This window comes from Xiphophorus maculatus, chromosome 6, assembly GCF_002775205.1.
Source record: "Xiphophorus maculatus strain JP 163 A chromosome 6, X_maculatus-5.0-male, whole genome shotgun sequence".
In the NCBI taxonomy this organism is placed as follows: Eukaryota; Metazoa; Chordata; class Actinopteri; order Cyprinodontiformes; family Poeciliidae; genus Xiphophorus; species Xiphophorus maculatus.
This window is the reverse complement of record NC_036448.1, coordinates 23594676-23612271: the sequence shown is the minus strand read 5'-3', so window position 1 is coordinate 23612271 and position 17596 is coordinate 23594676. Positions and strand designations below refer to the sequence as shown.

The following is a 17596-nucleotide window of genomic DNA, read 5'->3' as shown; positions in this document are numbered from 1 at the left end:
TTGGCTAAACCGACTCAAATCTTTGTCTTGCGGAGTAAATTTGTTCAATCAAGTGCAAAAGAATGTGAAAACTAAATTTTAATACAAAGAATTTGCTAAATAATTTTAAAGTTTTGGATCTACAATGAATAACATCCATTTTCTACAAAAACAAATCAGACAACTTGAATTGTTTTATTTCATTTTAAGATTTCTATTAATCTTCTTATTTTTTGGCTCATGATAAATGCTAAACTCACACAATGTGCATCTGAAGTACTTTTTCTCTCCTCTGAATGCCAGAGAAGCGATCATAATCAGGACTTGAACCTGGAAGTATTTATATACTCAATCACCAGCCAGTTTATTAGGTACATAAACCTCTTCAATTGCTTGTTAACACTAATAGCAAATCAGTTCAATGCCTTTAGGCGTCTCAGAGGTTCAAACCAACTGAGCATCAGAATGAGGAGGATTTAAGCGGCTCTGAATCTGGTCTGAGTATTTCAGAAGCTGATGATTTCCTAGGATTTTCATGCACAACCGTCTTCCTGGTTTTACTGAAGTCATGTGGACGAAAATGCTTTGCTGATGTTAAGAGGTCAGGCAGGCGGACTAATTCAAGACGACAGAAAGGCATCAACTAACCATTCGTTATGACCAAGGTATGCAGAATACCATCCCTGAATGCACATGTCAAACCTTGAAGCAGATGGGCTATGGCAGCTAAGAACAGGACACTGAGGCTGCACAGCCTCACCAGAGTTGGACAACAGTTGGGAAAACACTGGTTGGTTTAATGAATCTCTGTTCAGCAGAATCATTCAGATTTTAGAAAAACTTATCTGGTTTATGTGAAAGAATTGATTGACTCTGACTGGGATATACTGTTCAGGATGGTGGTGGTGCTATGATGCTGTGGAGAATATTTTTTGATTCACCTTGAGGTTCTACCCAAGTTTAGCTGATGGTCATCAACAATAATCCAGTTTTCTGATAGTTATCTTTAGCAGGATAATGCTCCAAGTCACAAAACTCAAGTCATCTCAAACTGGTTTCCTGAACCTGACATTTTGGTTTCCTGTATCCTAATGGCATCCACAGTCACCAGGTTTTAATCCAACTAAACACATTTGGGTTTAGATGCTTCATCTAATGTGATGCCTTCATGTAAATGTGGACCAAAATCTCTGATGAATGTGTCAGAAACCTTGTTGAATTTACACCACGGAGAAATAAGGACTTTCTGAAAACAACAGGCGGTCCAACCCAATCTGGCATTGTGTGAACCTAATTAAGCAGAAGGTGAGTGTATTTATGCAATGACCATATCTTTTAAAGGCCAACAAATATGTTTTTATGCATTTCGGCCTCTTATCCAGACAAAAAAATCTATTCAATCTCACCAAAAGTGATTTATAAAAACTCAATCCAAAGTGAAGATTTGAGAAAATTTTGTTTTTGCGTCTGTAGATGGAACAATTCAGGTATAGGGTCTCGACAATTATAGTCCGGGACAAATAATTCGTCAATACGTTCACTCACATGCTTTGACATTATTTCCAACAGACATCGTCTTCTGTTTGATTGACTTTATATTCTAATACACTACTTAAATGTAACTAAACCTATATATCAGTTCACACAAATTAATCTCATGGTGCCGTGTTTAATTCAACAACCCATCGCCATTACAGGTTGTTGTCTTCAGCTCGTGGATAGATAAATGTATAAATGTTCACGTATCCCTGTTCGTGTCGATCTCATTATTAATTTGAGATGAGCCTAAACAAACTGTACATAACTGTTCAATGTGCTGTACAGATGTGGTGGTGTGTTTTTATTATTGTTCTTTTTCTCTTTGTTATGCATTTATCTGTGGTTGTCCTGCTGCCTGCAAAGAAAATTGCCCCTTGGAGGACAATAAACGTCATCTAATCTGATCCTAACAGGAAGCTTTGGTTGTTTTGAAGCAATCTGATTGGTTGACAGGTTTCAGTTTTGTGCTGCACTGCCCTCTATGGGTTTGGCATGTTTAAAACAATACCAAGTGGCATATTTGTGCTGGTTCATGAAGTTAAAAACTTTTCTGAATCCGATCCCAGGTGTACAATATTTTGAAAACGAATTGATGAAAATATAAAATTTTATTCAGACATTGTGTACAAGACCCAAACTTACATTGGAAATGTAAGTATTTGTTTTTGAGAGATTTTAAATTGTCACTTTAAATCTCCAACAATGGATCTACATATATATTCAAGCAAAAATGTATCCTTTTTTAAATATTGGCAACAAAATGTATGATTACATGAGACTTTTGTCTTATCAGTGCCTTTAAAGACATAAACAGATGACCACACGCAGAATAGGAAGCAGTTCTTTCAGTTATCAGGCTCTTTTAGAAGAACCAGCTGCCAGTTTTTGTTCGTGAAGAACAAACACCACCTGTTTTTAGGATTCGGCTTAAAGGTTTCCTTTGTGACAAAGCTTAAAGCTCAGGCACTTGGGATATATTTGTAGTTATGAACCAATATAAGCTTAGCCTGCTGGAGGATACGATGGCCATTTTTCCCTCACTCTATTTTTTCTCCTCACACTCAATTTATACATCATTTATAGTTATTGCTGCCGTTACCCATGCGCAACATCTCTATTTTTTCTCTACACAGAAGATGCAGCTGGCCCACTGCTTCTGCAATTAGAATAGTGTTTTTTTCTGGACACGGCCATTAACTAAGATTTTGCTGCATTATATTTGTGTACTCTTTGACTTTGTTTCCTATAAAAAGCCCTCCTTATTAGTGCGTCTATATTTCTGCTTCCTTCATGTATTTTTAATGCCCAGATGGTTTAACACTGGAACAGCTACAGAGGCACATTCTTCCTAAAAAAGGGAAGCTTCTCATCTACAGTTATCAGCTTAATCAGGAGGGATTGCTGCAAATTTTCAAAGCAACCGAAAGATAATTACACTGGGTTACAAAAAAATATTTTTTGGAAGTTGTCTATGTTTTCTCAACTGAATTAGGTCTATTTTGCACAGCTAAATCCAAAAATGACATCCATTTTTCTCAATCAGGTCAGGTTTTTATTCTAATTTGATTTAGAGAAAGCCGATCTTCTGACTAAATCTATAACATTTTTGTGACGTTATCAGTTCATTTCCGTTAATGTTTCTCATCAAAAAAGGTTTTAGGAGAAAAAAAAACATGTTTTCTCACAGAAAGTATTAATTACATGTTACAAACTAATATTTATATTGTACTTGTATTTCTGTAAATGTAATAATAAACACTGATAAGGATAAGTACATGTAAATTGAACATTACGTCTTTATTGCGAATAATTCTCCATTTCTCTTATGTCCTGATGGAGTCTCTCTCCCGCTGCTCATCACTCATCAATCCCAGATTGAGTGTTAAATATTTACCAATCGAAATGAAAGCTAAACTAAAATTGAACGTCTCGGTTAGTAGTTTTAGGCCGTAATGAGTTTGAATCCGACTGTATGTTTTTGTTTTTTGTTTTTTTTGGGGGGGGGTTATTCCTCCAGGGGGTCTTTTTGTGGGCTCTAGTGCAAAGGCTGACAGGAAAGGGGAAGAAGAGGGGGGAAGACATGCGGCAAATGTCGCCGGGTCCGGGAGTCGGGAGTCAAGGCCTCCAAACATGGGTCGCACTAACCACTACGCCACCACGGCACGCCCGAATCCAACTGTATGTTAATTTAATTTGGCTCAAACTGGATTCTTTAAATAACTGGATAAGAATTGGACTTGCTTGTTTTCTAAAGTGTCATGATTGCCTCTGTGGGCATCTGGAACCATGTAAAAATACTGAACTATTCCAATTTTGGGTTGCAAGTGATGCTGTACACATTCAGCAAACATTTCACTAGACAAAAAAAATCCCTGAACAATTATGGAACTACATATAATCAACATGCTGTTTCATTTTCCTGCAAGAACATCTTTTGCTAAAAAAATGTAATGCTAAATTTAAATACAAGCTTACACAACTGTTATTAGCATAAGCATTCACAAAATTCACATAAGAAAAAACTCCCCAACAATGGCAGTCCTTTTATAGTAGCAGTGATGTTTGCCGAACGCCAAACACAAAGGAAAACAAAATAACGTGACCCGATTTCTCTCTGGGAAAGATTTCCATGGTGAGTAAGAACAAATAGGCTTAGGGATGAGAGCAATTGAAAAGTGGAAAAGGATTTGAGGAACAGGCTAAGATGGTTGTTTTTCTTTCATGGGATTTGTTAACCATACCAAAGCCACAACGAATTATCATCCTTGTAGAATAACTCTGCTCTGCAGCAGTATCAGTAATCTAACCTGGATTACTTCAACTCACTGCATGTGCTGAACCTCCTCAATTCAACTGAATTCTCCTCATTTGTGATGAATAAACTGTGTGATTTTTCATCCTTCTTGGCCAGGTCGTTGTTGAAAATCACCTGGTAAAATAAAAAATACACTGTTCTGACTTTAAAGCACAGTTTGGACTGATACCCAGTTAAATGTTTAAATACTTGGCCCCTATTTCACCTCCAGATTCCTCCCAAAACCTTTCACTACATGAAGTCAAAAAATATGTGAAAAAGCAGAACACAAAAGGCAGCAAAGAGTAAAAAATTGCTGAAAAGTAATGACAGCACATACAAAACATCAAACTCTAGTATAAATCAAATTATAACATTAAATCCTAACATTTGTTGTTGTAAATATGGTGATATATTTGAATTTTTTGGTTCTGAAAGAGAAAATTTGGAGAAAAAAAAAACAATCTGACGAACTTCTACTGGACTTTAAATATGCAGAAAACATATGAGATATGTTAAAAACTAGTTCGGTCAAGAGCAGAGACAAATATATATATATATATATATATATATATATATATATATATATATATATATATATATATATCCCCCAAATCAGCATTTACACTAGCACTGAAAAATGGCTGAAAACAGATGCATACATCTTTGAAAAACATTAGTAGAGCCTCCTGCACAACAACAAGTATACAGAACATATATACAAAAAAATTAATAAAAAAATAAAACATCTATATGTGTTTCACTTAGTAAATTTCTCAATAATATTCCAATTCTTATTGGAATATTATTATATCAAACATGAATGTATGCAAAATGCTAAGAAATCTAACAGATATTTTAGCTCAAGTGACCAAAAACCACAATAGAGGTTTAAAACCTTCCACCAGTACCACTGTTTTTTTGAAAGCCTCTTTCTCTCTTTGAAACCGAGCCAGGCGCAGCAGTCCCAGCTAAATGTCACAGTCGAGTGGAGGTTCAAATGACTGACTGTCTTTCATTGAAAGTTCAAGCCAGCAAGTCTCTGACAAAGTGGGCCAAAAGCTCCCGTGAGCTGCCCTGACTCTCCTCTGACCACTCGCAGAGTGGAGCAACCTGTTTATGTCCACTTTTTGTTTCTTTCTTTACTCCTAAGTTATTATCCCCCAACAACTTTCTTTCAGGATTTTGCCCTCTTGCCCTCCTCCTCCATTCATTCCCGTTTGATGCCTCCCTCTCTGCATGTCAGTGCATTCTCTGACAGACAGAGAAAACGGGATGAGCCAGCAAGCAGGGCGGCGATCCCCTGCTGAGCCCTCCATGAGCTCAAAGCGCTTTCTGCCTTTAAAAGCATCGCAGCTGCTCCACCCCTCCCCTTTCAACTTAGCTGCAAGATTTTAGCTCTAACTCAGTGAATGCTATTGTCCATTTTATTCTCCATGAAGATATTTCTGGAGAGTTTTCCTCCATCCTTGTAAATGATCCTAATAGATATGGCCGCCTCCAGCTTTGCTCCTGCTGCTGTCTCCAGCTGCCATCTTTAGGCCCAACTAATTTCTTTGTGCCATCTGCCCCGCTAAAAGCCGAAGCGATGTTTGTACACTCGATCCGGAGCTGCAGGTCACAAATTACATTAGACTTACATTATGACTCAATGGAGACTGAATTTAGTTGTTATTCGATACTTATAATTACTCTGGGAACTGTGTAACCTGTAGCAAAATGTGTTGCAGTCAAATATCTCCTGCAGCTTGAAGTGAAAAGTGGTGGAGAGGGTGTTTAAATGGATCTAGGCTTAATACCACTAAGTGCCATTCAGTTGAGTAAAAGGATCCAGAAATGTGTCCTGGCTAGAAAATCAGTTCCAGTGAACTCGTCTGCTTGCCTATGTGGCTGAACAGGCTGACAAAAGTGGACTAAAGCAGCACTACATTTATTAAAAACGAGGCTGTGCGAGCTGTATGTAATCTTCTCTCTGTGGGGACACTCAGAGTACTCTTCAACCCATTTTCTGGACTTATGAAACAATGTGTTTTAGTAGCAATAATAGCCTCTGTTCAGACGGTCACAGAAAGAATCCTGTCAGCAATCTCTTGTTGATTACCAAAATAGATCGTCCTCTTCTGTTGACAGAGGTTACAACCCAGCTTTCTTTACTAATGCTGATAAATATTGAATAAATAAAAAGGGGGAAAAAAATCTGGGTTTTGGAATTGCTTTAGCGTATCCTGTTAAGCGTCAATAGAAGATTGAACAATGGCTTAATACCTCTATTTGATATAAAACAAGCAAAAAATTACTTCCTGGGAGAAGTTGAAGGGTACCTGTTTTAGGGCTTCGTTATTTTAAATCCAAATAAGCTGCTGCTGGCCAAGCCTCCAACTCAACGTTTACATTCGTACATGAAAACGGCTGCAAACAGATGCACAATTATAAAAGCACACATCATTGAAAAGCATTAATAGAGCCTCCTGCACAACCAACAAGAATGCAACAAGTGGTTTCTAGATGGTAAGTCAACAACAAAACACTTTTCCAGCAGCCATTGTAGTGCAAATACAGCAGTAAAACCAGCTGACCAAACGTGTTGGAGCTCTGCTTGGGTTGCTAGGAAATGGTACATTGTGACTTTATCGGGAGGTTTTTAAAACTGCTCTTTTTCCAGACCAAATCTAATTGCCTTTTAAAGCGCTTGAGTTGTTTTAAAAGCAGTAGAGACTCAAACAAAAGTATAAAAAAGTACAAAATGTTAATTTTGCATAAATAATCGGTCCCCTTTAAGGGTCTGTGCTTTGTAGGGTTGCTAAATGACACACTTCTGCTACATCATGTAGACACTGGGGGCAGTTCCCCTTTATTGTCAAAATGGGGGGAGCCCAAGTAGAGGGGGAATCACACTACTTAGCCTGCCTGATGAGGTCTATTACTAGAGTGGAGACTCTGCCCAATGGTCAGGTTCAGGAACAACAGTGGACCAACTCTGCATCCTCACCAGGATCCTGGAAGGTACATTTACTGTTTTATCCTTTTCAAAATGTGGCAGCAAAACACCCAACCACAGTTCACTTGAATGAGAAAATGATGGACAAAATGCTGCCACTGTAAGGCCTTGGAGAGACTTTCTAAGTCACATTCTGGTCATAACCGAAGAAGCATTTCTGCTAAATAAACCACAGCCATTTATTTCAGTGATTATGGCCTCAGAGGAGAGGATCTGTTCTACTGTGTGTCAGGACAGATTTGGTTCAGTGTTCAGCAGAGGGACAGCCTCAGGTGGAGACAAAGTTGTAGACAGAAAGCTGAGGTAGTTTTGACCCATGTGAAAGAGGGCCATAGGATATATTGGACAGAAAATGATTAAACTACCTGGGAAACTAAAAAAATGACGACAAGTCTGAAGGAGTTTTTTTTGTCTTTTTTTACCCCTCCAGGGGGTCTTTTGTGGGCTCTAGTGTCCCTTAGATGACAGTGGGCTGACAGGAAACGGGGAAGGGAAGACATGCGGCAAATATCGTCGGGTCCGGGAGTCGAACCCGCGACGGCCGCGTCAAGGACTCAAGGCCTCCAAATATGGGTCGTGCTAACCGCTACGCCACCACGGCACGCCCACAGTGAAGGAGTTTTAAGAGGGTTAAGATGACCAGGAAAGGTTTACATGGAGGAATATGATGCCTTTTAACTAAAACTTATTCTCAATTTTTTGATAATTTTTGAATAATTAAATTGGATGTTTTATGTTGGGATGCATTAGAGCCTCAGTGTTTAGAAGAAAAACTCCCATAAAATCATCATAACTGAATATGTGCTCTGCTGCCACATCGGAGCCTGGAATTACAACCACCACTACTGTACAGCCAAAGTTTTGAAATCAGGGAACATTTCTCCAACTTAAGTGATCAGAAGTTTGCAAGATTGCCTGAATTAAGGGTTTTCTGATTCCGCAGTATGTGCTCCTTCTGTACCAGTGGTTCAGCTGCACCAGTTTGTGATTTTTAATGGTTACACACACTCCGAAGTCTCCAACACTGTCAGCTCCTGGATAGTGAGATGCATGACATAGTTCCAGTGTCCAGAAAGGAGATAATGTGACTCCTATGTGAATCTTATTTTTTAGTTACCTCCACAATGAAAATGAAGATGTCTGCACATCCCCACCAAGTGGTCAGGTGTGTGAACTGAAATCTGTCAAAATGACAGAAGGCCTTCAGATTTTTCAGATACCGTTTTTAAAAATGGCCAAAAGTGTAAAATATTCAGTTAACATGACTTCTGCACAACGAGGCATTCCAAACTGAAAGCAAAACATCTCAATATCAGTGGTACCAGTGGAAACAAACTAATCGGTGAGCAATTGCAATATTACACTTTAATGCCAATAGATAATTGTCCATTGATTACTGACAATTAAATAGTTGGACATGCAACTTTTCTTCAAATTCAGGACTCATTTTTCATTATCTTTTATAGAGAAAGCCATCAGAAACAAACTCCTTTGCTGAATGAATAAGTCTAAATTTGTAAAAGTGTGTGTAATGTTGGGCTTCACTGTACTTTCAATTCGGAGATTTAGCTTCCACTTGTAATTGTTCAGCTGAGTGCTAAGTAACTGCAATCAGTAATTGTTTGATTTATTGAAGTACCTGGAAAAAAGGTGGATTAGCTGCTGATGGCCAATGACAAACAAATTCAATACCAAAAGAAGCAAACTGCTGTTTACTGCCTGATGCAATGAAGGGAAACATCTCAGGTTTAATCAGATTCAGCTCTGTTTCTGCCAAACATGCATTTTTAGAGCCTAATTAGCATCACACCTAACATTTCACATGTCGAAAACAAATTCTCATTTGCTTAATCTGCAACTTCTGAGGCAAATACATCAACCCCCAGAAGATGACTTAATAATCCTGATTTTAGAGATCAAATCTGACTTTAAAAATTAATCAGGTCTCCAGTTCAGAATATTCTCACACACAACTCTACAATTTGACACTTGGGCAGATTAAGTCCAGGTGTTTAAAAAACGGTGCAGTTCTTGTTGCATGAAAAGTACCGATTCTTGGAAGCAGAGGCGGGGCAGCGCCTGCTGGTCCTCAGGCGCTTCTGCAAACTTTGCTCCGTCGAGCATCAAATGAATGAGGGGGTTGCTGGAATCTTGCATCAGAAAGGAAGAAGTGTGTCTCTGTGTGACTGAATCAGGCCAGCTGCCAGCTCAATAACAAGCTGTGCTATGATTCTGTGTTGTGGCAGACCTAATGCGTCAGGCTTAATCAATAATAAAGTAATAGGGGAGATTTGCGTGCAATGGCTACCAGGCCTAGGGCCAAAATGGTCACTGACCAAAACTTCCATTGAAATGTGCCTTTGATTAGTAGCTCAGCAAAAAAATATCATCCTTAATTCCTTCTGGTGGTCTAATTAAACCCTGTTTAATGAAATTATTAAGAGTGTGTGTTTTTGTGTGTATTATTGCTGTTTATTTTTATTTAGAAATATAAAACCTCCAAACTAGTGTGGAGGTTAGTGTGTTTTAATATAAAAGTATATGGATTATCTTAAGGCTTTCTGTGTGAACTGAGATTAATTTAAGAGAAGTTTGTGTTTATGAGGGAGAAAACAGTATGTCACTAGTAAAAGCTCTCTACAGCCACCTAGTGGCGGGGTTTGTCAATCACAGCTGCTAAAATGAATCAGAAAATAAGGCAAATTAACCAGCAGAGGGCGCCAAACCCCATCAATCAAACCACCTGAAGTAGACAGATTTACAGCTTGAGAGAGACAAGAGAAACTGTCTCATTATGAGCTCTATTCTGGTCTGAACTAATGCTTTAGAGTGCTTTTGTTGATCTGAATAACCTGGATAATTACCTCACAAACTCCTACTGCTAGTCAGTCTGACAGTAAAGAGTTGGATCGTCCATCCAGTAGAAACACTTGACCTTAATGAGAAGCTTACTCTTCTGAAAACAGGCCACTCAACACATTACTAGTGGAGAAATCTATACACCAATAAAACGCGTTCTGAACTAAAATCAAAGTCTCATTAAGCTTGGAGAGAAACAATGAATGAATTTGGCCCACGGCACTTCAATTAAAGCACAGGCAGGTTGGCCTTAATGAGGCTTTTATCCAGGTTGTCCCACTTCCAGAAAGTTGGTGTAGCAGAAAGTTTTTTCCATCGACTATTTTTATTCATCCTATAAACTCAATTATGTGGCCAGAAGTTTATTTTGGGCTTTTAATCATCTATTTAAATTGTTCTTTCTTCATAAAGCTGTTTTATGTCTATATATGAAAAATTCATATGCACATTTGTGTCTTCAACAGTGCTAATGAATTAAGCTGATCACATTACGACATCTGTTTGCAGGGATACTAAAATCAAGGTGTAAACAGCTAAAGGAGGAATTTAAACTAACATTATGGGTGGATGCTGTCAATAGTAGCCTAATCATCTGATTATTTTCACCTCACAATTTGTAATTTAGTGAGGGTGGTATCCGCCCACAGAGCCTACCAGGCCATCATGTTTCTATGTGATCATCATGGGCTACATAATGGTAGTCCAGGATGGAAAAACTCACAAAATCTGATAAATAGGCCGATGTACAGCATCCTAAAATTTATGCAAGTGTAAATTTCTACTATTTCTGATTAACGTTTTTATAACTAACAGCTCAGATTTGCCCCCCACAGAAAGACATCATGGGTTTTTTCTCAATCCTTAGAGTCTGCTGAGTATTTTAGTTGTCAACTCTTGTGTCCCTGATGTCCCTGCATACCACTGGGATAGAAAAATATGCATCTGGTTTAGTCAAAAGGTGTGGGAGAATGTGTATTATTTCTGGTTTAAGAAGCTCTAGTGACCTCTGTGTTGATCAGAGAGACTCAAAGAGTCAAGAATGTCCCCTTTAAGATGATACCGAACACTACATTATAGGCCTTTGACAAATGCCGATAACATGAGCCTAAACCAGACATGCACCAGTCTCGAAAAAGAGAATTTATCCAAAGAGGTTGTTAACTTCATGACATGATAATAATGAATGCGCTACCATCTTGGAAGGGCTATCATACCAAAATATTAACTAGAGACATGTGTCTTTTCAAAATAATATGGGCAGACTTTGCCATCTTTAAATGGACAAAAAAAACGAGTAGCTACATATTTGATCCTGTTTGTATAATTTTGACACAATATGGATGATGGTGACCCAGTCTGGAAAAGAAAACCTTTAACTTGCACATCAAGAGCTTGTTTTTATTGCATATTGATTTCACCCTAGAAAAATGTAATAAGTCATTGAAAAAATTCACAAAAACAACCTAGATGAACCTAGAGCGAACATAGATGAAAATAAACGTATACATGTATAAACATTACTATTTAAGTGGAACTAATGTAATGAGCTCAGCTTACCTCTCGTCCACTTGCTCGATGGGGTCCGTTAAATTTACAACTTCAGTGGTGATCTCGACTTTGCGGACGCTGCCGAAGAAGTCTGTGATGAGGACGCTTCCCGGATCCCTCTGGAAAAGGTCGGTCCGATGACCCGGAGTGGACACGCACTGACTCTTGGGACAAACTTTGAACTAAGGAGAAGAGAATACTAAATAAAGAAGCAACTACAAACTTCAAAATAGCTACATAGTGGAATCAACTGAATAAAACAAGACAAAAGGTAATCTAAGATATGTTTGCACTTAAGAGTTATGAATGTGCACCTGTTTTACTTTCTTGTCAAGATTAAACATGCATGAAAGAATCAAAGCAACGTTCCAGATGTTTTAGATGACTGAATACATAAGACTGCCCTTCTGTCATGGATGAAACTGGCATTCAGACGCAGCTTTTTGTATTTACGTAGCACATGTTTATTCAATATTAATATTTGTTTGATTATCAGAAATATTTAAGTGTAACAAAAAAAAACCAGAAGAAATCTGTGCATTCAAAATTTTATTTATTTCATAAAGGGGATAATAACGCATGTTAACGTGAATACGTCATGTAAATATGCCAGATTTAGACAGAGAGGCTAATTTTCATCTGGAGTCCCATAATAAGTTGATGGAAAGGATTTAAAAAGATTACAATTAACATGCATAGCAACATTCATGACTTGTGATTTATGTCAAATTTCAATATACAGCTAAAATAAAAAGTCACATCCATAATAAAGGCATCTAAAAGTATTAACTAGTTTAAAAATGGTACAAGAAATTAGTAGTTTTGATTATCCATATTTCCTGAAACTGTTCAGTGATGCAATAATTTTTAGTCCTAAATTTGAATTTAAAGTCCGAACAGAAAACAACAACTAAATGGAGTAACTTTTTCTAACTGGTATTTTACAGTCTCCCCTACTTTCATAGTAATTTATGGGAAAATTTAGTTCAACCAACAATTTACTGCACTGTGGAGAAGCAAGTGTGATTATACTCACAAGGTTTAAGTTTATTCTGCAGGTATTTTTGGTGCTTGGATTGTTAGGGTTGGAAAAAAAAAACATCCTAAAAACTTTTCCATTAGTAATTTGAGCAATTTATTTAAGAAAAAAGAAATCATTAGCCTGACCTGAGCATAATCTCTGTTAGTCAAACAAATCACACACAAAATCACACACTAAAGCCATGTAGCGAATCCGAAAGCAGTTTCTTTAAAAAGGTCAAAGCTTTTCAGACTGGATTTAAAAACTTAATGGGCTTGTCAAGAAAATCTATAGAATTGATCAGTAAATCCAAAAAAAGCACCAGAACAAAGAGTGCATCTATAGAAACAGAACAGCTGGATCGTATAATTAGCATTAGTCAGAGCACACAGAGTAACCATGTCGTTTACAGATAACACTCCTCACGGGCCCGATGGCTCGATGGATCTCTGCAGGAGACCAAAAGATGAAAAGAGAGGAACCGCCGAGGCCGAGCCGCGGCGCAGAGAGCGTACGCACAATCCCTGAGTCCGGAGTCAAACGCAAGACGGCTCCACGCTTTGTTACGCATTCTCTTTCAAGTCTGGACAAGTCAAGGGAGACCTGCGTGTCTTTCATCTGAGGCAGCCAGCGACCTCACATTCACTGCCACGCATCCTCCATGATGAACTTTTTACAGTAATACTAATTTTTTTCCCTGTGGCTTTTGTATTTTCTTTACACTTTCCGATTCTGCACTGAAATTATTCTAAAAAAAATATAGCAGTTTGTGGTAGGAAGTTGATCAAATCAAGGGGTATGAATACCAAAGTTATTGGTATTAGTTACTGTAAACAGACTCGCTGGTACAGGCTTGCTTAAGCACCAGTTATTCGAAAGCATTTATACATGTTTTTTTAAAACCTGTAAGATTTCAGAAGTGAGAAAATCACTTTTCTTGTGGCCATTCATAAAAACATTAAAAAGAAAACCTCACCAGGTCGTTCATGTTGGCTTTGCTCGCCGGGTGGATGTCCTCCAGGAACTCCAGCAGGTAGAAGGTGTAGCGATCCATTAAATGGACTCCTATGGCTAGGTCTGGTTGGTGCTGAAAAAGAAACAAGAAACAAAAAAGATAATTATGGCTGCATTTTTAAATATTGCTATTTTTGCTGCTGTTTTTTCCTCTCTCTTTCCCACTTCTACCCTAAATATCTGTGTGACAATAAAACAAGAAATAATAGAGAAAATGAAAATAATAATGATGAAAATCAGAAAATAACTGCCAAGTTAAACAATTACATTTTTGTTGTGATATCACTTGGTTATGTTCTGTTTTGTCTTTGTTCTAAATGCATCTATTTTAATGTGTACCACCTTTTTTGTTTATTTTTTATTTTACAGCTCAATATTTACTTAATATGCACCACTTGGTGAATTTTCCAATAAAAAAAACTTTATAAAATAATAATTAAAGAAATATACATATTGCTAATGTTTTCCTCCCCCAATATCCCCTTCATTTAATTATAAAATTAAAAGATTTGTTTTGATGCCAATACTCAAAAGCGTTATTACTGCACTGTACATCAATGAGCGAAGCAGAGCTGTGTAAATGTAATCTTCTGATAGGAGGAAATCACTCCTCAAAGTTTAAGTGAGTTTTAGAGAGCTGCCAGTAAGTGCTGGGCAATGACATCTGAAGAAATATGTTTTCATAACTCTGCTTCGCTCATTGGTGGGGTAAATGTACGGTTCTGCTATGTGGACAGGAGAGAGTAAAATCAATCTGTGCACAGGGAAATGCTCACTGGAAGTGCGTATTTTAGTATTTTCAGCATGAATTCACACATGAAAGAGTATAAAACTTAAATGAGTGTATTTTGTGCATCTTACTGGCATTGAAACTATGTTTTAAGTATATTGAACAGGGGAACTAAGTATATAATAGATTGTATAAATATACAGCCTTTATAGAAGCAAATGTTCTTGTATAATTCCAACTTTTCCCCACTTCTTTCTAGATGTGTTTTTTAGTTCAAAACATCTATATATAGCAGTGTTTCACCAGAAAAAAATACCAAGGCCCAAAACAAGTAAATAAAATATTTTTTTTTAAATAAAACTAGAACTTTTGGCCATTTCTTTTATGCAAAGAAAAAAATGACTTTTTTACAGTGCAGAATAAGTTAGTCTGGATAGGCATGGAAATGATTAAACGATTGCGATTAATTGCCAATTAACAGTTTATTAGATTCAAATTAGTTTCATTCGATTAACTACAAAAGTCCGGTTAGACCAGGGGTGTCAAACTCAAACTCCAGTCCTCAAGGGCCGGTGTCTGTAACTTTTAGATGTGCCTCCGCTGCACCGCACCTGAATAGAATAATTAGGTCATTAGCAAGGTTCTGGAGAACTGATCTACACAAGGAGGAGGTAATTAAGCCATTTCATTCCAGTGTTTGTACCTGTGGCACATCTAAAAACTGCAGGACACCGGCCCTTGAGGACTGGAGTTTGACACCTGTGGGTTAGACTTTCTTTTAGTGTTGTAGTTTGCCCGCCATCCACCAGAGGGCGTCTCTGGTCATCCCAAAGCGAAGTCAGTTGATTCAAGATGGCGGAGCCACAACAGAACAAGAAAGAGAAACGGTCCGAACAGAGTCCGGTTTGGGACACTAAATGAGCTTTATGCGGTTCTGCTTTGTAATACAGTCGACAAACTGCTAAAGTTTCACCTCAACAGCGCTAATTTATGACGGAGCAACGTCAACTTAACCAGAAATTAATGACGTGCAGAAAGACAGCGGGCAAAACCAGAGAAAAACTGTAACACGATGGAAAAAACATAGTGCCAGTAACCAGGGTTGGTTTTGAGGGCTGTTGTGAACGATGTTTTTTTTTTTTTTCAAATTTAAAAATATTGTATTGATCCCAAAGGAAAATTAAATAATAATTGAAATTCTTCAGAGTTACTGTAGATGGTGATGGCTGTTTCCAGGAAAGATCTCCTGTAGCAGTCTATATTACAGCGAATTTCAAGAAGCTTCTGACTGAAGCTTTTATAAGAGTCTCATGAAGGTTGTCCATATTCTATTATATTTGGTTGTTCACATTTAGTATAGTATGAAAAATTTTGCCCTTTATATTAAGGAAAGACAGTCCTCTTGATACAAGACAATAATCCAATTTTTAAGAATCAATTAATTAACTGTTAGTCGATCAGTGAGTTGCTTCACCAAGTCTGGATGTTAATAATCAGATAAATATTTATATAACTAAGCTTTTTTTCTCGATTTCACTGCAATAAGGAAGATGAACTCTGGTCTAGTCGGCACTCACAGGTGATGTAAACAAAACTACAGAGTAAAAACCTGCCAAAACTGCTGGATGATTTAATTTACCCTTTGAGTCGTTATGAGGGGGAATAACTCACCGACAGGGAGTCTTCCCCGACCTGACTGCTGGCCAGAGCCATGATGTTTGGAGAGTAAAACCTCTCGTACATAGAGGCGCCCTGACAAGTGTCGATGATGAAGAGCAGCTCGTTGTACCTGGACAAAGACACGAAACGATCAAACTCATTTTCTAATAAACCCCAATCACAGGGCACACAGCTGGCATCGCACTTGTCCATTTGCTCCAATAAAAAAAGCTGTTATCACACAACCCTTCACGCTGCAGTTACCATGGCCACCAAGTAAAAGCATCAGCACCATTCAGTCCCGCCAACACGCCTACACGCTATTTCACCTCCTTCAATCCTTCTGCTCTTCTCCTCTAAGAAAAACCTCTTCCCCCCTCGTTTGGTCAAACATAAATAATCAAATCAAGCTGGTTTGAGGAGAGCAAAATGAGGTGGCAGTAATTAAGCAGCTAAAGAGAGCAATTATCACATCAGCATCAAAGCGGAGCTCGACTGTGGCACAGACACAGGTGACAAACAGTTTGGAGTAAACGAGCCACTTCTCAGGTTTCGTTACAGTCAGATCTGCATGACGTAGCTCTATGATAATGCAGCTCTATATGATGTGTTTATATAAATAAAATAGGTCAAGGAGCTGGAATATGTCTTGGATTAGCCTGGTTTCTCCTCCCAGTCGCCCTTTACAAACCCACAAGGGACAATAAAGCCAAATTATTAAACTCAATCATCTAGATTCATATGAACCTCTTCAGTGTGACAAGAGTGTATGAGAAAAAATAATTAGTGCATTGATTTATTGCTTCATTACAAGTTAAAGCTGTTTTGTTGCAATCTTATTGAAAAAAAATTAATTTGCATGAGACTTTTCAAAATAAAAATAAAAGCAAAACAAGAGACACAAACTTAAAATATATCAAGTCAAAATAAAACAAAGATGGAATCAATCAAAAATGTACATTAATATTGTTATTTGTATCTAATATACCTGCACAAAACAAATGTTGGGCTGCAACTAATAAGTCTTTTAGTATAAATTAATTGCGAAAAAAAACACTTTTGCAGGTTTTATATACAATATTAGAAATATATTAGAAGATGAAGGTAAAAAAATAATTTAATTAGTTTATAAATTTAAAAAAATGCCAAAAATGCAACAACATGACATTCCTTTAGTGAACGCTTCATGATCAACGGCAGCTAAAAAATACTTTAAAATGTGAAAAGCTCAGGCCTTTCTGCTTGATGGGGTGTAAGGCTGATCTGTTTATTATTTCAGTTAACTGGATAGAAAAAGTAGGAGATTTTTTAAAATGAAATTTGAACCAGGTAAAGACAGAACTATTCTCGGTAGAAAGTATTTACAGACAAATAATGGATTTTTATCTTAAATACAAAATGCATACATTTTTGTACAGTTTTTGCTTAATTACTGCTCTGAATATGTTCTTTCAA

At 37.5% G+C, this 17596-nt stretch overlaps 1 protein-coding gene across 2 annotated transcripts in view; it reads right to left on the bottom strand.

Moving 5' to 3' along the window:
- The window catches only part of pigk (phosphatidylinositol glycan anchor biosynthesis class K), a 92583-nt gene that overhangs the window by 71508 nt on the left and 3479 nt on the right, over nt 1–17596 (bottom strand). For both annotated transcript variants that reach the window (XM_023336185.1, XM_023336184.1), the window contains exons 7-9: nt 16154–16271; nt 13715–13825; nt 11727–11899 (exon numbers count right to left, since the gene is read on the bottom strand). In XM_023336185.1, coding sequence (XP_023191953.1) covers nt 11727–11899; nt 13715–13825; nt 16154–16271 — 402 coding nt within the window. The remainder of the gene's footprint in view (nt 1–11726; nt 11900–13714; nt 13826–16153; nt 16272–17596) is intronic.